The sequence below is a fragment of the Chrysemys picta genome, chromosome 1 (assembly GCF_011386835.1).
Source record: "Chrysemys picta bellii isolate R12L10 chromosome 1, ASM1138683v2, whole genome shotgun sequence".
Taxonomy (NCBI): Eukaryota; Metazoa; Chordata; order Testudines; family Emydidae; genus Chrysemys; species Chrysemys picta.
The window spans coordinates 68274956-68298271 of record NC_088791.1 but is presented as its reverse complement, the minus strand read 5'-3'; the positions used below and the strand labels follow the sequence as shown (position 1 = coordinate 68298271).

General features: G+C 43.2%; 1 protein-coding gene across 1 annotated transcript in view; it reads right to left on the bottom strand.

Annotated features, from left to right (window-relative positions):
• Nucleotides 1-23316, bottom strand: part of TPH2 (tryptophan hydroxylase 2) — a 76147-nt gene that overhangs the window by 38682 nt on the left and 14149 nt on the right. Inside the window, exons 5-7 of the mRNA XM_005305100.5 lie at nucleotides 22379-22446; nucleotides 11496-11692; nucleotides 9268-9403 (exon numbers count right to left, since the gene is read on the bottom strand). Coding sequence (XP_005305157.4) covers nucleotides 9268-9403; nucleotides 11496-11692; nucleotides 22379-22446 — 401 coding nt within the window. The remainder of the gene's footprint in view (nucleotides 1-9267; nucleotides 9404-11495; nucleotides 11693-22378; nucleotides 22447-23316) is intronic.

The following is a 23316-nucleotide window of genomic DNA, read 5'->3' as shown; positions in this document are numbered from 1 at the left end:
TCTATTTAATTTAAAGGCTCCTATTCGTAAGCATTATTCTTCACCAAGATATATGTGGTGTCTGTCCCAAGGTAGAAAGTAGTTCCTGTTTTCACACAAAATAATATTAACATTTTTGTTACTCTCTCCCCTCCACCCCAAGAGTTCATTGATTCAGTTGCATTTTCTGGCCTGTTATCCCAGATGTCCTCAGTCACAACAGCATAACTCAGTATTGGCTGGACAAGCTGTATTCACACTGCCCCACTCACTATTGCTCCTAGTGGGACAAGCCTAGGTCTCTAGTTTTGTAATGCTATGCATGTACACGACTGGCTAGTTATATGATACAAAAGAATTAGAATCTCACTTTCTTTATGTCTATTTTATTTATATACACTTTCCTATGACAACATGGAAATATGCCCTAGGTATTACCAATATAGTTGCAGCCTTAATACCCAACATTCATAGCCTGGTCTGAGCATTCACTGCTTGCAAAACCAGACTGGTGATGTCTCCTGGCCAACTGAACAATGTTCCAGATTCTCCTCCAGCACTGAGTATTGCCTTGAAATGTTACTTTCTTCTGAGCACTATAGAAGAAATTGGCAAACTGGGGAGCTGAACATGAACACAATAACTTCAGCACCCTGGATTGTGATTGTGAACTGAGCTGATTTCTAGATTACCACCAGGTCAGGTGATCTCTATGCAGGGAACATGGATACATTCAATCCACAATGACAGCCCACCATTTCTGCTCTACAAATACAAAACACATATGCAAAACCAACAAGGAGTCCAGTGGCACCTTAAAGACTAACAGATTTATTTGGGCATAAGCTTTCGTGGGTAAAAAACCTCACTTCTTCAGAGGCATGGAGTGAAAGTTACAGATGCAGGCATTATATACTGACACATGAAGAGAAGGGAGTACCTCACAAGCGGAGAACCAGTGTTGACAGGGCCAATTCGATCAGGGTGGATGTAGTCCACTCCCAATAATAGATAAGGAGGTGTCAATTCCAGGAGAGGCAAAGTTGCTTTTGTAATGAGCCAGCCATTCCCAGTCCCTATTCAAGACCAAATTAATGGTGTTAAATTTGCAAATGAATTTTAGTTCTGCTGTTTCTCTTTGAAGTCTGTTTCTGAAGTTTTTTTGTTCAAGAATAGTTACTTTTAAATCTGTTATAGAATGTCCAGGGAGATTGAAGTGTTCACCTACTGGCTTTTGTATGTTACCGTTCCTGATGTCCAATTTGTGTCCATTTATTCTTTTACATAGGGACTGTCCGGTTTGGCTAACGTACATGGCAGAGGGGCATTGCTGGCACATGATGGCATATATAATATTAGTAGACATGCAGGTGAACGAGCCCTTGATGGTGTGGCTGATGTGGTCGGGTCCTCTGATAGTGTCGCTAGAGTAGATATGGGGACAGAGTAGGCAACGAGGTTTGTTACAGAGATTGGTTCCTGGGTTAGCGTTTCTGTGGTGTGGTGTGTAGTTGCTGGTGAGTATTTGCTTCAGGTTGGTGGGCTGTCTGTAAGCAAGGACTGGCCTGCCTCCCAAGGTCTGTGAGAGTGAGGGATCATTTTCCAGGATAGGTTGTAGATCATTGATAATGTGCTGGAGAGGTTTTAGCTGGGGGATGTACGTGATGGCCAGCGGTGTTCTGTTATTTTCCTTGTTGGGCCTGTCCTGTAGTAGGTGATTTCTGGGTACCTATCTCACTCTGTCAATCTGTTTCCTCACTTCCCCAGGTGGGTATTGTAGTTTTAAGAATGCTTGATAAAGATCTTGAAGGTGTTTGTCTCTGTCTGAGGAATTGGAGCAAATTCGGTTGCATCTTAGGGTTTGGTTGTAGACAATGGATCGTGTGACGTGTCCTGGATGGAAGCTGGAGGCATGTAAGTAAGTATAGGGGTCAGCAGGTTTTGGTATAGGGTGGTGTTTATGTGACCATCACCTATTTGCACTGTAGTGTCCAGGAAGTGGATCGCTTGTGTGGACTGGTCCAGGTTAAATCTGTTAGTCTTTAAGGTGCTACCGGACTCCTTGTTGTTTTTGTGGATACAGACTAACACGGCTACCCCCTGATACAAAACACATATGATACAGCTGGCCAAAAGCAGTAGGAGACATTGGAAGAGTCGTTACCCTAATGTAAATATGAGGTAAAGTAGAGCTACACCATTAAGAGAATTCCAGGTCTGAGACGCACAGTTACTCATTCTCCCCCAAAGACAGAACATTTGCTGCTTTAGCAATCCTAATCTCCCTCTGTTTCCTACAATATCCCAGGTCAGCATGATTAAAACACCAAAGTCTGTCCACCTCATTTCCTGGATGACAGCTGCAGCATGAACAAGTGAACAATGAGGGATGGAAGAGGTAATGAAATACACAGAAGCAACCATCAGGATTGAGGCCCTTACTATTTCTAGAGTCAGGAACAGACTATCAGATCCAGTGGGAGGCCATGAGCACAGTCAGAGGCACTAATGCACAGACCCCACAGGAATCTCTGAAACTCAATGTCCAGGAGAGAGCACTCCATAAGGAAGACAATATCCCATAGTACCTCTATTGAAAAGAAGAACTTCAGTACTAAGCTCCCTAGAAAGCAACCCGGCACCCTTCCCCCCCCCCCCCCCCGCCCCTCAACTAGTGCAACCTGCCTGCAAAGGATGCACCGATGCAAACCAATAGAGGTGATACAACCATTTGCTGAAGTAACATGTCCCAAAGTAAGTGCTGAACTACTAATTCCATCCAGGTGCCAAAGTGCCATGCCTTAAAGAAGGCTCCAAATCATTATAATCTTCAGAAGCAATGCCAGCTCATTCTGAAGCTGTGATGTACCAATCCTTGGAATGGGGGCTGTAGCCATGCTGAAGCATTAAAATATAGGGTGACCAGACATCCCACTTTTAATGTGACAGTCCCATATTTAAGCCCTCCTGCAGGTGTGCCAACTTTTTCTTAAAAACGGGCAAGTTGTCCCATATTTTCTGTCCCCCCGCCCATCAGTACTGGTGGTTCCTGCTGCTGGCTGGATGCCTGCTCTCCAGCCACTCGCTCACCAACGGTGACAATGGGAGTGGGTGTGCAAGGCTGGTGGCAGGGCAAAGCTGCAGAGCGCAGGGCCAGCCGCTCCCCCTGCTGGTCCTTTAGCACAGCCCCCACTGCGTGCCGGCTCTCTGTTAGTAGGGCTCCGCCCCCCCATCCCGTTTCCAGCTGGCACTGGCTGCGCGCTGCAAGCTGCAGTAACTGGGGAGTGGTGGCAGGTGCCAGGCGGCAGCCAGTTACATGTTGGCCCTGCTGACGTGCTCCCCTCTCGTTGTCCTCTCCCTGCTTTGCCCCTTCACACACACACACACACACACACACCCATAGCTCCTCCATACCCACCCCCAGGGGGCGCATCTCACTCCCAGCACTGTGCAGTGAACCAGCCCCGGTCGGAGTGCTCAGCTCACTAGCAACCTGGCCAGCAGGCTCCTTCCTTCCCCCACTGCCTCTGACTGGGCTGGCACCCCAGAAAACCCCAAGACCCTCCAGCCCGGGACACTGACCAGGAGGAGCCGAGCCCTGCATGTGCCAAAGCCCCACACAGCACTGGCATGGGGAAGCCTCTTCGCCCCTCAGCTAAGCTCTGGAGTCAGGGGGAGGGAATACAATTTCCAGCCTGTTGACGCTGCAAACCTGCAAGTTCCACAGCAGCCCCCTGGGCAGGGGCTTAGCACCCTCTCCACCCACCTCCACACACCCAGGTCCTGCCCCCTGGGAGCGCGGATCTGCTCTGTCCCCTAGGCTCCCTCCTCTGCCAAGCCACCTCTCTGGCCAGGTTAGCTGAAGTCCCTGCAGTCAGGTTCCCTGGGTCCTGGCGCACAATGCATCCTTAGGGCTTAACCCCCTCCTGCCCGTGCTGTAGCCAGGGAACAGGAGGTGGCTAGGGGTTATGTCGGTGGCCAGCAGCAGCCTGGAGGTGTTAGCTGCCTTTCGACACTGTGCAGGCAGGAAGGGACAAGCTGCTTCCAGCCACACAGGAGTGGTGAGGGTGGGGAGAAGAAGAGATGAGCTCTGCAAAGACACAGGTCAGGTCATCCCTTCCCCCCTCCTCCTCCCCTGCTGCTGGAAGCAGCTCCCGTCCCTTCCCTCCTGCACAGTACTGAAAGGCTGCTGCTGACCACATTCTGGTGTGAAGCCTGGCAAAAATCTGGGGAAGGGAGCATGTGACCCTGCGTGCCCCCGTACCCCCGTGTTGCCTCGGGAAGACATGGTGCCAGGTGTCAGGAGAGGTGGGTCTGTCCCGGGGCCCAGCCAGGCATGGGGGATGGAGAGCGCCAGGCAGGGAGGGTTGGTTGGTCACCACCCCTGTGTGAGAGAGAGGGGTGTGTGTGTGTGTGTGTGTGTGTGTGTGTGTGTGTGTGTGTGTATGTCACACCCCTCCCCGTGTGAGCCCTAAAGCCTTAAAAATAAGAAGGCGAATAAAAAGAATCCAACTACGCAGTATTTCTTTTTTAACAGGGGCTCAGTCAACTTGATGTTAATTTGAACATTTGTATGATTGATTGCCGTTGAACTCACTTGAATACGAGTAATTTTACCGGGTGTCCCATATTCAGCATAGGGAAAGATGGTCACCCTATCAAAATGCCAAGCCAAAATAGTTAAACTAAACTGCAACAGAGCAGCTTCAGCACCCGGAGCTCTCTAAAGCCCCAAAGCACTAACTCTTAATAGAGATTTTGGGGTTATTCTGAAGTGCTGATGTGTCCCGACATAGGCAGTGAAGTGCCAAGACTCCGTAGACGCACAAGGGCCTTTCTGAGCATACAGAGCTGTGCTGAGCTCCACTTCATTGTGGTGAAAGGCTGAGGCTATTATGGAAGAAGAACTTAATGTCCTGAGGGCCAGGGCATCAACAGTGGTGCTAGGATCCCAATGCAATGTGAGACTGAGTTACTGCCACATCAAGGGCCTACTAAGGCCTTTTTTGACTATGCACAGAGGCCTCGCCTCGTGTGCTGATGGTCTGAGGCATTAATTTGTCAAGATTCTAAGACTTCAGAATAATGATGACTCACCTAGGGCCTCTCAAAGGTACTGAGGAATGGACACCCCCAGAGTTATCAAGGGCCTGACCATCACAAAAGCTCTGATGGCTCAAGTCACCAAAGTATCAAAAGCCTACTGAGACCTTGTCTGATGAGTCAAGGGCTGCTCCATTTCAATGATGCATTGAGACACTGACGAACTGTTTCATGAGGGTTCTGAAGGTTGATCAGAGATCCTAATACATCGAGGGCCATGCCAAGATCCTTACTGAAGGTCTGTGGGCTGCACCAAAGACCCAAGGCCTGTGATGAGCCGAAGCCCATAGTGATATTGTTGTGCCAAGAGATCACTGATGTCAGGAAGCAGCACAAGTCTAGCCCTATCCCCAACATACCAGTCTAGCCCTGCCAGCCAGTGCAGAACCTTGACCCCTTTCTAGCCCTCTCCACCCGCACTGGAGAAGCTAATACTGTTGTCTATACTACCAGAGAATATAAGGACTAGCCCTGCACATGGACTAGCCATGCATATGGCAACAGGTCTGATGAGAGGCTGTTTGCACTCTTTACATCCTTGCACACCCACAAAAGGGTAGACATAATCTAGCCCTGTCCAATTTGCTATATTAGCAAGAGGAGGCAGAAGGTTCCCCTCCTCCCCACCCCACTTTTGTCTTATATATTTCTCTGTGGGGGAATTTTTTTTTTTTAATCTGTGATGTTACAGAGAGTTGCCTTTAAAAAAAAAACAAAAAAAAAACCACAGTACCCTGCCGTCAGAATCATGTACCGATGTTTGGAATTGTCATAACAGTCTCGTAGATTTCCAAGCAAGTCTGGTCCTTTATAGATAAGTCTAAACAATATAACTCTTTTCTTAACTACCAGACTCAATTCTTTTGTTTTGTGCTATTTGAAAAATAATTAAGTGGCTTTAATTTATTCATACACATTGAGAGGAAAAGATTTCAGTAATACAGTTTTCACTGTGAATGATTTTTGTAGGAGCAAATTGGCCAGCAGAGGAAATCCATATAGTTCTATGAAGGTAGTAGAAATACTGTATTATAAAACCAGGAAAGAAAATGTTTTAAAATGCAGATAGTGATGATAAAAATCAAGCAAAGTGAATTCCCTAATTTGCATCCTGCTCTACAGTGTGGGTGGGAAGCCTGATCCAAAGCCCATTAAAATCAATGGGAATCATTTCATCAGGTTGATCGTATTCAAATGCAACATGCAGCCTTAGACACCTGCAACAAACCACAATATGTTTCCATACATCAAGGAAGAGAGAGCAGGGCACTGCAATTACTGTACTGCAAAAGGGTGAATATTAAGGGTGAAATCCTCTCCCCATTGGAGTCAATATGAGCTTTGTCATTGACTTTAATGGAGCCAGAATTTCATCCTCAGTTTTTGAGAGTATCTGCTGTATGCAAAATCCTATGAAAATCAGACAAAGTTAACAAGGTATTTACCATTTTTTGCTATTCATTTTTCTGAAATTTTATTTTTAGAGCAAAGAGATCTGCACAAAAAGAATAAAGTCCCTTTTTATAATTAGCTTCTTATCAGTGTTTCAAATGCTAGTACTGTACCTGGATAATTTATATAGTTCTAATGCTTGGAGCCATCAAGGCAATAAGGATTTCCCATTAAATTCAGAAACAAAAGTAATAATTTTAATTTTACTAGAATTACTAGAGTGACTCTTAGGACACCAGGAATGGGCAGTTTATCATAAGAATTCCTGTTATTATTAGGGTTGCCAACTTTGTAATATTTAAAAAACGGACACTCGAGCAGGAGTGCCAAAACCTCCTCTTCCCTCTGAGGACCCGCCCCTGCCCTGCCTCTTCCCACCCAGGTCTCACCCTAGGGTGACCAGATGTCCCGATTTTATAGGGACAGTCCTGATATTTGGGGTTTTTTCTTATATAGATGTCTATTACCCCCACCCCCTGTCCCGATTTTTAACCCTTGCTATCTGGTCACCCTATCTCACCCACTGCCCCCGCCCCTTTCCCTGAGGCCCTGCTCCTGCCCTACCCCTTGAGGACCCACCCCCCATTCGCTCCTCTTTCCCCCCTTCCTCCATTACTCCCTGCTTTTCCCCTCTCCCCTCCTTTCTGCATGGGTCGGGAAGGACTAGCCTGTGGAACTGGGGCTGGGAGCTGCAGTTGCCCGATGCAGGTAGGGGGCTGCCCCGTCTGAGACAGGGCTGGCACAAGAGATGACCTGGCACCTGCTGCCTCCCATGCTGGCAGTAACCGGACTTCGGACCAGTCAGTTGATCTGACTGGACACCATTAGGTCCCCTTTTCGACCGGACTTTCCCACCGTAGTTATTACATATTATGACCTAATTCTGAAGACTTGCTGCACAGTTCAGAGCCTGTATCAAACTAAGCATGGATACCATAAATATAGTAGCCAAAGGGACAGCTCATGTGAGCAAAGTTACACACATGCTTAAAGCGTTTGCTGGTTCAGGGTCTTTGCACTTACTGGGATAACACTCATAAATCCCCTTGAATTGGATAAGAATATACTCCGATTGTTTTTATTTCATAAATATCATCACTCCTCTGCTGAGTGTTAGCAGATTTTGGGGCTTGGCAGGATGTCTTCCCATTGGAAAGATCAGTGTAGCAGACTCTTGTATTTTCTTAGAGCAGTTTGTTTATTTATGCTATGGGTTCGTCTACACTACCCTGCAGTTCAGACTATTGGGGGGGGACTCCCCTCGTGTTCATGCTGAAGGTGCAAACTAAAAGGTTCCTAGTTCTCATTAACATAGTCTTCTTCACACAGGATTACATTAATGCAGAGTAGGAACCTTTTAGCTCACACCCACAGTAGGTATATGGGGGAGTTACAGCAGAGCACTTTGGTGCACACTGCTATTCATGACCCCCATAGTCTGAACTGTGCATCAGTGTATACATGCCCTATATACACACACAGAGGTGGTCAACCAGCATGCAATCAATCCCCCTTTTCAGGAAACTCAACCAAAACACCAATGCTTAGTTTCTTTGCAGCGGCTCTGCCTCAAGAACTGACTCTCGTTAGAGAGATTAGGTAGAGAGAAAATTCCTTTAACGCTTGCCACAACTTCCCCCCAAAAGATACCGTATTACAAAACTAGCAATCCAGCATTTCTTCAAATGCTGTACAAAGCTCCCACCGTAAGAAAGAGAACTTCTAGCATGATGTGTAAGAGTGCTAATTGGTGATTCCCACCATGATAGTACATTAAATTATTTTTTAGATATAGCTTTTAACTATAAAATAAAAAATGCAGCTAGGTTATTGGATTTATATCTTAAGATGTTTTCCCAGGGCTTCAGTGGATCTCTCTTGTGAACAAAGTTATGCATGGGCTTAAGTGTTTGCAGGATTAGGGCCACAGATATTAACTCATTTGTGTAAGCTTTGGCTTTGGTTTTTGTTGCCATATATTATACAAAAATAAAATACACCAAAATGGTACATATTGACTAAGGAAAGGCTATCGTTTCATGCTAGATATCTGGTAACTGATAAACTGCTCAAAAATGGCCCTTATGGTTTATGAAGACAGAAGTGTCCCTTGATGGAATTACTATTCTATTATTTACTTGCATAGACCAGGAAACATTCAATACCAAAAAAAAAAAAAAAAATCTAGAGGAGCTAGTTGGAATTTTTTTAAGGATATTAAGTTTTCAGTGAAAAATCAATCCCCCATATATTTCATCCAAAACCCAAACATTTCAATATGAAAATGCTGGTGTGGTGCCTCATCAGAGTCATAGTTTGAGAGCTTCACACTCCAGTTCTCTTCTATGGCCGAGGTACTCTGATCAGATTACATCTCCCATATTGCTCCACAGTCCCCTCTCTTGGTGAAGGGAGGCAGTGCATCATGGAATACCATGCCTGAGGTGTATGAGAAATGAAATCAGGCTGGGGAGTCCAGCCCATAGAGTAGAACGGGGACATGAGATACCCAAACTACAAATCCCATGAGGCACCATGGTGGTATATCTACATTAAAAGATTTCAGTTTTTGGCCAAACATTGGGGAGGGGAAGAAATTGGTTTTCATGCATTTGGTTTGTAGACCAAAAAACCTGGGTTGTTGAAAGGGCTGAATCAACATAAAAATTTAGAAAATTAAGTTTTAGTTATAGTTGATTTTAACAACAAATGAACAGGACAAGGTATACTTACGGTTCTGGTGTGTAGAGAGGATCAGAGCCATGCCGTACATATTGAGTGCAGTGAAAAACTCTATAGGCTAATCCTGCTAAAAAATCTCGAGGAGACAGATATCCAGCAACTGGTCTTACTGTGAAGCCAGACCTTTCTAAAGTGGAGGAGATAGTAAAAGACCAAATTGGATATATCAACACCTGAGAGCAAGCAAGGATTTGTAGTTATTTATTTTGTCCGAAACAAGGCACTGAAAACCTTGGCCAAAACTGCTATACTATTTACACCCACCTTGCACTGCTAAAATATTCTTAATTAAAACAGCTTGAAGTAATTCATGGCTTGTTTAAGAACTTTTACTAGAAAAGAAGTCAAGTCTATAGTGAGTAATAACATCATGAAGTATCTTTTTATGTATGGCACCAAACCAGAACAATATAGAAGTTTCCAACACAGAAGCTGAATTCTGTGAAATATGATGTAAATCACCTTTACTGAAATTAAACTATATAAAAAAATCATACATTTAAAGTACTATCTTATAAATTATTTAAATAAACATATGGTGACATGAATATATCAGATGCTCATTTTTACATTTAATAATGCATTCCTTCATCAGATTAGTCCTACAGGGAAGTTATTTCAAGCTCACAGTGACTTTGAACAGGCCAGTTCTTTCCCAAGTTCTCGCTCTACTCATTAGCGGCCGTTTTCAAGGTGTTTACAAGAAAATAGTCCAAGTTCAGTTTCCACAAAAATTGTGACTGGTCTGAAAGTGTATTTCTGTAGCTCTGTTGCTGTTTTTAGCTTCTCATTAGGAAAAAAAACAATCATGATGCTTCAGTACCATTCCCTCAGATCAAGAGAACAATATAGGAGTGACTTAGGAATATATGACCAAACTCAAAAAGCGATGAGCCAATTGTTGCTGAATACTGGTGACCAAACAAGAGGTAAGCATGTAGCAGGGAAGAAGGGAATGGGTAAGATTATTCTTTCATACCAAACAGTGTATTTATTTTAAGTTAGATTTTCTCTTTCACCTGCACAGCTACCAATGTGATATATGCCATCATGTGCCAGTAATGCCCCTCTGCCATGTACATTGGCCAAACCGGACAGCCTCTACGCAAAAGAATAAATGGACACAAATCTGACATCAGGAATCATAACATTCAAAAACCAGTAGGAGAACACTTCATCCTCTCTGACCACTCCGTAACAGATTTAAAGGTGGAAATTTTGCAACAGAAAAGCTTCAAAAACAGACTCCAACCAGAAACTGCAGAACTTGAATTAATATGCAATCTAGATACTATCAACTTAGGCTTAAATAAAGACTGGGAATGGCTGAGCCATTACACACATTGAATCTATTTCCCCATGTTAAGTATCCTCACACCTTCCTGTCAAACTGTCTTAAATGGGCTATCTTGATTATCACCACAAAAAAAAATTTTCTCCTGCTGACAATAGCTCAGGAACTCCCACCTTTTCATGTTCTCTGTATGTGTATATATATCTCCTCACTATATGTTCCATTCTATGCATCCGATGAAGTGGGCTGTAGCCCATGAAAGCTTATGCTCAAATAAATTTGTTAGTCTCTAAGGTGCCACAAATACTCCTGTTCTTTTTGCGGATACAGACTAACATGGTTGCTACTCTGAAACCTGTTAAAATGGGTCTGTCACTCCAAATCCAGAACTTCAAAATTGTACTAGAATCCTGCAAAGTTCATTTGGGAATATTCAAACACATCTGGACAAGTGCATTCCCACCATCTGCAACCCTTGGCACAGATACTATCTTTAAATTCTACTATCTCAACATTTCATTCTTCCTGCACACTAGGAGGAGCTACAGGAGAAGCAGTGATCCTTCAGTGTGTTCATTACTACAGCAGTTATCTATGCTCGCCACCCATGTCACACCACAAGACCTTCCTTTACCTCCAATATAATGTTATGTGATGTGTAGCATGCAAACTCATTTAAGTGTGCTGCCCAGCCACCTCTCTGAACTTCCTACATTCCTATTAAAACAACTATCACTGACTCCAACTATTTCTCTCCTGTGGAAAACATTGCAATGAGAGAGTGTGTGTTGACTAATGGCCTGATCTAAAATCCACAGACGTCAATGGAGGTTCTTCCATTCAGCGAACTTTGGAGCAGGTCCTAAGAGAAGACAACATTTTTCCATGACATCATGGCTATTCAAAAATCAAACATGAACCTTACCTTTAAGAAAAATAGAAACATCTTCCAGTTGGGGTACATTATCCTCTCTATATCCACAGTACTTGGTCAGCAAAGGGAAGTTTTTTAAATATTCACGACAAGCATGAGTGGGATAGAGTTTAGTGAGTTCCCTGAATACTGTCCCCCAAGTTTTAATTTCTTCGGCTGTGTACTCCACCCTGGGAATGGGTTGACCACTAAAAAGAAGGAGAAATATTCTTAAACACATCACAGTTGCTAGACTGATTTTAGACAGTAAATTCTTCAGAGCAGGAATGTCACTTCCATGAATCTTTTATTTCTACATCAGTAAATAACTGTGTGCCTTAATGGTCCTATCTAAATAATAAAAACCTGAAATCAAGCCTTCTGTTAAAACAAATACAAATATTATTGGGCTTTTTCCTGGAGTTGCTTTTGTTCTATATTAATAATAAATATATTGTGGTATCAGGAAGGACTCCTTGCACCATATAAACTGTGTATTTCTGAACGTGAGGCCACTTATCCTTTCATACCTGGCTGCATGAATATCATGATTCAGTCCCTTTGCTTTCTCTTTCTCATCCATGACAGAATTGTATCTGTCACCCTAGACTACTTTCCTCAGTAGCCCCCTGTGAGGAATTTGCCAAGCGCTCACTTAAAGTCCAAACAATTAAATCTACCAATTCTCCTTTATCCATTCTTTTGTTGAGGTGCCCAAAGAACTTTAATAGATTGGAGAGGGACACATCTCCTTAAAGAAGCTGTGTCAATTTGTCCATATCATATTGGACCACACCTTCAGAATTAGCCATCTGGCGCCCAGCTCAATTTAGGATGGAGGGCATCACTAAAACACCTGTAAGCCACCTTAATGCCCCACCCATCCTCAGGCTGCCAGTCTGATCCTGAAGAGCATAACAGCTGCTCCAAGTTGGGTCAGCTGCAATGGACCTGTGGGGCCATTCTATCAGCCAAGGATCACCAGAGCACAATGCTCTGGCCATATCCTCAGCCACACACTGTGGTGGAGAACCATGAGGTAGAGGTTGGCACAGATCCACCAACATCACTAGAAAATTCTCAGCAAAAAGGGAAGCCTCATCTGGTCATGTAAGCTGGCTTCATATCCGCTTTGTGTCACTGGAGAGGTGCAACAAAGCCAAGAATTTGGGGCGTTTTAAACTTGGGTGTTTTGTAATTTACTTGTTGTCTCAACTAATTCATTAGGCCCTGAATTAAGGTTCATTCACCTTTAAATTCCCTATCAGAAGGTGCATCCTGTCTATGTGAGTTTGTTCTACCTGTTCCTCCCTCTTTCCATCTCATCATGACACCAATTTCCTCAGCTGAAGGATGAGTGAAGCCAGTTCTGAGTCGAGCCTGCTCTACCAGGTCTACACATGCCACATCTACAAATAATTCCATCTCACTGCGATCTTCCACCTCAGCATCTCTGTCCACAGGCTCTGAGGCCCACAAGCTGCATGCACCACAAGGAAAGTGGTGGTGCATTATGAATCTGCAATCTGTGCAATGAACAGCGTAGCCCCAAACCTGAATAATGTGTTGCTGAACTTTTACTACCCTTAGTTATAGTGGAGGCTTTACTCCAACTGATGACTAAGGATGACCAAGATTTTATCCATCTCTAAGTTCAAAGCTAAGGGTTTTTTCCTGGCTAGCCACCCAAATATATACCTTGGATCTCGTATGGGGTTGTACTTGGGTGGGGCTAGCCTATGCCACTGCCACCACAGTCAGTCACACTGCTATTTGTAAACAGACTAACTTGGGCAGAGATAGCATGTCTATGTCTAACGAAGCTGGGAATTACATCTCCCAGCTGCAGTGCAGATATACCCCACCCAAATGGCTAGGTCAGACCAACCTAGAGCATTTGGTAGTTTTGTATCTATGTAAAAAATGTGAATAGGCAACAGTGAACAAGAGTGTAAGCAGGAGAGAGAAAATGTATTCTGTAACTAATCACAAGATACAAATGCCCTCCCCTCCTCCCTCACTGTATAGTTATTAGCTTTATAGAAAAACACCATAACTTTTACAGGCTGTTTTCAAGGGTTTTTTTTTCCTGCCAAGTTGTTTTTTTCTACTGATTTTTTTTTTTTTGCTTAAATAATCAAAGTAGATACAAACAAGAAAAATGAAAAATCTAAAAAGGGATGCATAAAGTTGAAAAGAACATGAAATTAATATGTGCCTTGCCCTACGTTCTAGGACTTAGGCTTATTACAAATAAAATTAGAATGTGATTGAAATTAGTTTGACTTGGAAGCTTGTGTGACAAGAAAATTACAACACAGCAGGTATTTGTAGGTAGCGCAGAAAAATTACTAACTCCTGGGGATGGTAATGAATTCAAAATATAGGCTTGATTTGGCAAGACAAAATTAAAAGTATGTAAGTGTTGTATTTGTATGTGAAGGAACAGATACCATTAACTCCAGAGAAATTCACTAAATCAATCAGAGTAGTGTTAGCAAGACTAATAAGGGTACTCTGCAATCTCCAGAATAAGAAAAGCAGAGAACAAAACAGCATATGACAAGAAAGGAAAACTTTGATAACAACAGGGAGAGTTTGGCTAACTTTAGTTTTCCTATTACCAGGCCAAATCCTGAAGTGCTAATTCACTCTTGACTTATTTGAAACCAATGAGACTAAAGAATGAGCAAAAACAGAGTTAGCACTTCAGCCTTTGGTTAAGTAAGAGGTACATCTGAAAGACTATTGGCACTGTGGAGACTAATGAGGGGTAGAAAGTCAAAACGGGGCTGGGCACCTGACTACACTAGGGCCCTTTTGAAAGAACCCATCCTTAATTTACTATTGAGCCTGGACACAAAGTCAAGGACCATTCTAAAAACAGCTGATGTACACAGGAGATCAGACTGTCCCATAATCATAGAATATCAGGGTTGGAAGGGACCTCAGGACGTCATCTAGTCCAACCCCCTACTCAAAGCAGGACCAATTCCCAACTAAATCATCCCAGCCAGGGCTTTGTCAAGCCTGATCTTAAAAACCTCTAAGGAAGGAGATTCCACCACCTCCCTAGGTAACTCATTCCAGTGCTTCACCATCCTCCTAGTCAAAAAGTTTTTCCTAATATCCAACCTAAACCTCTCCTACTGTAACTTGAGACCATTACTCCTTGTTCTGTCATCTGCTACCACTGAGAACAGTCTATATCCATCCTCTTTGGAACCCCCTTTTAGGTAGTTGAAAGCAGCTATCAAATCCCCCTTCATTCTTCTCTTCTGCAGACTAAATAATCCCAGTTCCCTCAGCATCTCCTCATAAGTCATGTGCTCCAGCCCCCTAATCATTTTTGTTGCCCTCCGCTGGACTCTTTCCAATTTTTCCACATCTTTCTTGTAGTGTGGGGCCCAAAACTGGACACACTACCCCAGATGAGGCCTCACCAATGTCGAATAGAGGGGAATGATCATGTCCCTTGATCTGTTGGCAATGCTCCTACTTATACAGCCCAAAATGCTGTTAGCCTTCTTGGCAACAAGGGCACACTGTTGACTCATATTCAGCTTCTCATCCACTGTAACCCTTAGGTCCTTTTCTGCAGAACTGCTGCCTAGCCACTCGGTTCCTAGTCTGTAGCAGTGCATAGGTTTCTTCCATCCTAAGTGTAGGACTCTGCACTTGTCCTTGTTGAACCTCATCAGATTTCTTTTGGCCCAATCCTCTAACACTGCTCTGCAGCCAAAATGCTTCTGAAATAAATGTAGTCAAACTTTACTAATTCTGGGTCACTGAGAACAAAAATGATGCTTAAAATTGTTGATTGGCTCTAGTTTTCAAGATATGCTATTGGGTCAGTATATACGACCCTTGACTTGGGAATGGCGGAGGATAAGTGAGTTATAAAGGGAAGGGATCTCAATTTAAACCAGAAATGACTAAAATACATCTTTGACTGGATCTATGAATAAATCTATGACTGGGTTTGGACAGTACTTGCTTTTAGGCAAAACAATTAATGATGCAATCTGAAGCTGGTATTGCGTCATACATGATATGAATTGCATCATGTTATTCTTAGAAGTCATGGATGATGCAATCATAATGAAGCTTACATCACTCTGCTGAACAAATTGCCCTATATCAGCTCTAGAAATCACACAGTGTCGTGCTCTCTTATTTGTCAGTGTTTGATTTTGCAAAGGGACACATTTCTGTTTAGCCAAGGTGAGCAGAGATGCCTCGTACTTGTGTGAACAGTGCAGATAACTTCTGCTATGTTTGTGGTGAAGTGACTTTTGCATCACAAAAGCACAGTATAACCACTATGGTTAAGAAAGCCTATCACCTTTATTTTGGCTGCAAAATTGGAGATCAGGACAAGAGGTGGGCCCCACACATATACTGCAACACTTGTGCAACAAATCTTTGCCACTGGTTGAACAGGAAAAGGAAATCTATGCCTTTTGCAGTGCCAATGCTTTGGAGAGAGCCAACAGATCATACCAGCAATTGTTACTTCTGCATGGTGCCTCCAGTTGGGAAAGGTGTGTCAAAGAAGAAAAAATGGACTGTGCATTATCCAAACATTCCATCAGCTATACGCCCAGTACCCCACGGAGAAGGACTGCCAGTTCCTGATGCACCAGAATCATTCTCACTTGAGTCAGACGAGGAAGACGAAGAGGATGAAACTTCTGGTCCTGAACCATCAATGTCACCGGACCCACATTTTCTCCCATCCTCCTCCTCTGAACCACACCTCATAACACAAGGTGAACTGAATGACCTTGTCAGGGATTTGGAACTACCCAAGAGTAAGGCAGAGCTGTTGGGCTCCAGACTACAGCAGTGGAATCTCCTGGCAGGTGATGTTAGGGTTTCCATGTTCCGTGACCGTCAAAAGGATCTTGTCCCATTCTTCTTCATGGAAGGTGAGCCTGCAACAACATCGATGGTGTGATGGCAGCCCTCAACATCGTTCACGATCCAGATGAGTGGAGACTGTTCATTGATTCATCGAAGACGAGTCTTAAAGCTGTTTTACTGCATAATGGCAATGTTTTGCCATCAATTCCAGTTGGTCATGCAGTCCATATGAAGGAAACCTATGACAACATGAAACAACTTTTGAGGTGCATAAATTATGACCAACATCAGTGGCAGCTTTGTGGCGATTTGAAGGTTGTTGCTCTCTTGGTTGGTCTGCAGACTGGATACACAAAGTACTGCTGTTTTCTCTGCAAATGGGATAGTCGTGCAAGAGATTCTCACTACATCAAGAAAGATTGGCCACTCTGACAGTCTTGGAGCCTGGGAGGAAAAGTGTTCAGCATCCACCACTTGTTGAATCAAGGAAGATTTTGTTACCACCCTTACACATCAAGCTGGGTCTGATGAAGAACTTTGTCAAGGTCATTGACAAAACACAAGCAGCTTCCAAGTACCTTCATGGAAAATTTCCAAGGTTAAGTGAAGCTAAGATAAAGGAAGGTGTCTTTGTTGGTCCTCAGATTCGTGAACTTCTTCGAGATGATGCATTTGACCATGCACTGCGTGGCAAGGAAAAGACGGCATGGAAAGCCTTCCAGTTAGTGGCAATAAATTTTCTCGGAAACAACAAGGCAGACAACTACAGGTTGTTGGTGGAAAACCTCCTCAAGGCATACAAAAGCCTTGGTTGCAACATGTCACTAAAGATACATTTTTTGCACTCTCATCTAGATTTTTTTCCACCGAACTGCGGAGCAGTGAGCGACGAGCACAGCGAGAGATTTCACCAGGACATTGCAACAACGGAGAAACGCTATCAGGGCAAATGGAGCCCATCAATGCTTGCAGACTATTGCTGGACAGTGACAAGAGATGCTCCATTTAATGAATACAAGAGACAAGCCAAGAAGCGCCGAGTAGACACTGAATAGGACTAAACTATGTACATAATAGTTTTTTGCCTTTTGTTTCATAATAAATTTTATTTATATAACCCTTTTGCTGATTTTTAAAGTGTTACATAAACAGGACAGGTGAAATATTATCATGTAAAGCAACCATAAACACATGAAAAGACCTAGGTTTACAATTTATGATTAAAACTCTACTATCTACACAATATACATAGACATAAAATGTAAAAACTTAAATATCTTAGAAACAGTAGCCAATCAATTGGTTTAATTGTCATATTTGAATTCAGCACATCAAAATACATCAAAATAGCAGCACATCAAAATAGCACATTTTATCTCTGAAGCAGACGACTTCTCAAAAATTGTAGACCAGTGTAATTTGTCTAGGTCCTTCTGTATCCTATCCCTATCCTCCAGCATATCTACCTCTCCTCCCAGTTTAGTGTCATCTGCAAAATTGCTGAGGGTGCAGTCCACGTCATCCTCAAGATCATTAATGAAGATCTTGAACAAAACCAGCCCCAGGACCAACCCTTGGGGAACTCTGCTTGATACCGGCTGCCAACTAGATATGGAGCCATTGATCACTACCCATTGAGCCCGACGATCTAACCAGCTTTCTATCCACCTTACAGTCCATTCATCCAGCCCATACTTCTTTAACTTGCTGGCAAGAATACTGTGGGAGACCGTATCAAAAGCTTTGCTAAAGTCAAGGAATAATACGTCCACTGCTTTCCCCTCATCCACAGAGCCAGTTATCTCATCATAGAAAGCAATTAAGTTAGTCAGGCATGACTTGCCCTTGGTGAATCCATGCTAACTGTTCCCGATCACTTTCCTCTCCTCTAAGTGCTTCAAAATTGATTCCTTGAGGAACTGCTCCATGATTTTTCCAGGAACTGAGGTGAGGCTGACTGGCCTGTAGTTCCCCGGATCCTCCTCCTTCCCTTTTTTAAAGATGGGCACTACATTAGCCTTTTTCCAGTCATCCGGGACCTCCCCCGATCACCATGAGTTTTCAAAGATAATGGCCAATGGCTCTGCAATCTCATCAGCCAACTCCTTTAGCACCTTCGGATGCAGCGCATCCAGCCCCATGGACTTGTGCTCATCCAGCTTTTCTAAATAGTCCCAAATCACTTCTTTCTCCATATAATGTCATCCTAATCATTAAGAGACGGTCTTGTCACCCACCCACACCCACACCCCATTCAGGATTGCATGTACCACCTACTCTGTGTTTGGTGAAACACACGCACACACCAAAAAAAACCAACCCACAACTTTGTGACGATAACTACATGGAAAAGTAACACTAAGAAAATACAGAGGGTCATGTGGCACCTTTAAGACTAACAGAAGTATTGGAGCATAAGCTTTCATGGGTGAATGCCCACTTCATCAGACGCAAGGCATTCACCCACGAAAGCTTATGCTCCAATACTTCTGTTAGTCTTAAAGATGCCACAGGACCCTCAGTTGCTTTTTACAGATTCAGACTAACACGGCTACCCCTCTGATACTAAGAAAATAGCTAATGGATTTTTATCTTCTTTTAATATGACTTAGCATCTGGAAACAAGGAAGAGAGCCAGCTCAATGCAACTAGCCAGCACCAAGCATACCACGAATTGCAGTTTGTGAATCACTGCTGAAGATATTAACTATTGATTTAAATATTAATCAGACCATGGTCACTTGATCCTAACATCTCAAAAGCATTTTATTTATTGATGAATTTTTCATGTTGGTGGGGGACAAATTATGAAATATCTCACTTACTCAACTGTCCAGAAAGCAACAAAATATTTGCAGAGTAACATACCTGATACAGAAAAAGCATGAGCCAAATATCTGGAACCCTAGTCCCCAAAAGGACTGCTTAAGATTAGGCCTAGAATGGTCTCATTAGCTTCCAATACCAGAGAATGGGGAGAGGAAACTCCACCAAAATATGAGGAAGCAAGAGAGAAGTGAAAGGGAATATGCTACATTTTTAACTGATCTGGAACAAAACAGAATGAGGCATATACATAAAACTGTAGGCTAAATCCTGACTGAGGTTAAAGTAAACTCCCATTGACTTCAACAGAAGCAGGCCTGAACTTTTTCATATGACAACCTTTCTTTGTGAGCAATGGGAGCAGAATCTGGCCCTAGGGAACTTTTGTAAAAAAAACAACCACCAGGATTCTACTGGTTATCATCAACTACAGGAGATTATAAAAGGGCCCAACTCATGTGCACTGGTTATATATTGGTATAATTCCATTGACTTCACTGTAATTTGCACTGAAGTAACTTTGAGCAGGCTCAAGGAATTCTTTGCCCCAACTACTTGACTTTAACCTGTGAAAACTTTGTACTAAACTACTGCAATTGATGTTTGCATGCACCTGCTAAGCCAGATCCACCATTTTCTGCATTTTATAGAGAGGTAAAATAGGTCTTACAAGATTAGCTTTGAATTTGACTGTCTCCCACACTGCAAGCAAACAAATGCATTACCTGTAGAATTGTCACATGGCTAATAGCTGAAGCATCCTGTCTCGGAGGACTAAATAAATCATCTTGCCATTGCAGGATTTAAGATATTTCTAATGCTCCTATTTATGTGCTATCTATGGCTGGAATCAGGCCTTTTTCCTCACTGTACCTCAGGAATGTTCTCTCAGCTGTGTATGTGCGAACAGGGTAACACTTCTAACAGTGTGTTTTAATCCTAGGTAGTGACATAGGCACTCCAGTGAGTGTGTATCATGTTCCTCTGCAGACACAGAAATCTATGGGCAATGCTCAGCATGTTTAGGCTTGCTTGTTCCTCTGACACTTTCAGGTTCCTGTTAATATAAGTTTTGAAATGGCTTGTTTTCCTTCTTCGTACCATAAATTTTAATGTTTTTCCTTACTTCTGTGGATTAAATTATTTGCTTTGCCCTTTCACAGTTCTGATAAAAAACTCAAAGATTTAATACTACCCTCCGGTGGGATTCCTGCTGCCTCTTTGATAATTCTCACATACCCTTATTCTTTTCTAGAAGTTCTTTTCCCAATCAGCTGCCTCAAACCTCATCCTGTCTTTTTAAATTAATTTGTAACTGACCATTTCCCCACTTTTGCTCTATGTTCTGGCCTTATAAGTTGGTTCTCTTTTTCTCTCTCTCTCTCTCTCTCTCTCTGTGGGGCTGGCACACAACTATCACTCTACCCCCAATACATACCCCCTCCGTTTTCCTCTACCTGACTTTGAGGCCTCATTCTTCCCCATACATCAGACTGGCTGGCACTCATTAATTGGTTAGAGGTGCAATGTAAGGCTTTTCTTCCTCTTTCCCTTACCCTTTGCCCAAGGACGGCATGTGCCATCTCTGCAGCCCCTCCTGCTACCAGCTACTCCTATTGCCAGCTAACAGAGATCTCCTTTAGCTCAAGTGCTAGGCAGTGTTTTGTGAAATAAGTATCCCTACGTCTAGAATCAGCATTCTACTCCCAGCTCTGCAGAGGTGAGCGTGATTTACTTTGTAATTGTGACAGTTGTAGGGTTTGAACTCTTGTGAATCCCAGGTAAAAGGGATGACATTTGTCTAATTAAGCAAGCAAGTACATAGTTCATACAGCAGGTTGAAACTTGTGATTTCCCTTCCACAGGACATTCCGACATTTCAAAAAAGTTTGCATTCTGAATCAGAATGAAAACTCGAAATTTCAAAGTTCCCGGGGGAGAGGAAATACTAAAAATATTTCATTTCAGAAAAATCAAATCCTTTTCATTTGATTTTTGATAAACAAAAACAGAGCAGACAGCGGTCCTGACTCAGAGACTCCTTGCATTGCCACCAACTCCTCAGGGAACAGCCCAGGGCATCCCCTAGGTTTACATGAATTCCCCACTGTGGAGCAGAGAGTCTATAAACCAGGGGTGGGGAACCTTTTTTCTATCAGGGGCCATTGACCTACAGAAAAATATCAGGCAGGGGCCACACACAGTCCCGCAGGGGGAAAGCATGGAGGCTCGGGTTTCCCCCCACAGCGGGAGCAGGCACTTGCGGCTCCAGTGCCATGCGGGGGGAGAGGGGTGCGGAGGCTCAGAGCTTTCGGCCCACGGTGTAGAGACCTGCCACAGGCCAGACGTTCCCCATCCCTGCTATAAACCCTGAGAGCCCCAACTCCAGTTAAGCCGCCACAGCTTCCTGGGTTGCCAAGCTCCTGGCTTCATGGCTGGGAATGTGGAAGCCCGAGATCCCCATCTTAAGCCTGCCTGCCTTAGAGCGCTGAAGGCTTCCAGAGTCTGCAGTCCTGAGGCAGCCCCACCATGCCGACTGCTTCAGAGTCAAGGACAACAGAACTTCCAGGCTCCTAGCAGCTCTGGGAGTCCCAGCTGGAACCTCCTGCTGGGGGCCTCAGGGCTTCCAAACTTCCTGCCATGCAGCCTACGTCTGCCTGTGGCAAAAGTTCATAGAAATCTAAACATTTCCATGAAACATTTCATTTTGGACAATTTAGCATTTTCTGATGAAAAAAATACTTAGAAAATTCCCAATCAGCTCTAATAGTGCAAACACTTTGTATGATGCTGCCCTCTAGTGGCTGTTCCAGGGGGAGACAAGGGTTTCCATTTGTAGTGGGGGAATTCTTCTTTGGCTCAAGTGCTAGAGGCCTGTGTTCTGGAGTTAAAAGACCACAGTTCTAGGCCAATTATAGGAGGGGTCTGTGTCCATGGCACATGGATTCATTTCATTAGAGGATATGCAAACATTTGTAAAATAGCTCCTTACATTAATGGTGAAAATGTAGCACTTAGCCTCTAAACGCCTCACTTGCTTATAATTATACTGAAAATTATATGATTTCAAGCTTTTGGTTTGTCATTTGTAACATATACTAAACTGGTCACTTGTCTTTTCCAAAACTTCATGCTAACAGAATTAAGTGGAGTGGAATTTTTTCTAACATAGCAGCACAGAAAAGAAATACACCAGTACTTACTATTTATAACTCATGGCAACATCCACAAAATACTTTCTTCTCTGTCGATATACATTGTCCTTAAATCCCTTAAGAAAGGAAGACAAGATTAATTTATAACAAGGACAAAGAAAATCAGCTGTAAGAATTTTAAAATAAATCATTGAAGTGTTTACTTAGTGTTTAATTATATTGCTTTCTGATTAAGCATCTATTTTAATGTGGAGAAAAATAAACTAGTGTCACACTTCCTCCAAAAGGAACATTTCCAGGAGAGGTGCTGTGCACTAGTGCCATCACACAGCCAAAAATATTAAGTATGGGAAAACTGGCTATGACTCAACTTTAGTCCACCCAAACACCTCCATGACCTGACTGGAGTCTCCCAAGCAGGCAAGAATCTGGGTGCTAGGTTCATGCATCACACTTCTTTCATGGCTTGAAAATTGAAGTGTCTCAGAATTCATGAAGAGCTTGTTTTGAAAATACTACTGTGATGGCCACCATCTTGGCTGTCATGCTGGGGACTGAATAAAAAACCTCCAGAGCTAAAGCATAAGTTGCTACAGCTTGAGCTAAAGTCCTGTAACTGTGGCTGTAATGGACTTATTTTCTTTGAGGATCAGCCACAGAGGGAGGTACGTGTAATGTAAACACCTGTGGGCTATACTACTTTCCGTTACTCTAAACCACATGCAACAGCTCTTCTTTATACACAAAACATACCAGCCCAGAAAGTATATTTGCACTTGCCCCACTCAACTGGGCAGTAGTGTAGCCAGAAAAAATACCACTCTCCTCCGTCACTCGGCATGGACAAAAACACAAAAATGGTAGAAAAATGGCTGTTGGTCCACACAGCTTCAATTCATAGATTTCATAGCCAGAGGGACACTTTGTGATCATGTATTCTGACCTCCTGTATAGCACAGTCTAGAAAACTTCCCTACAACAATTTC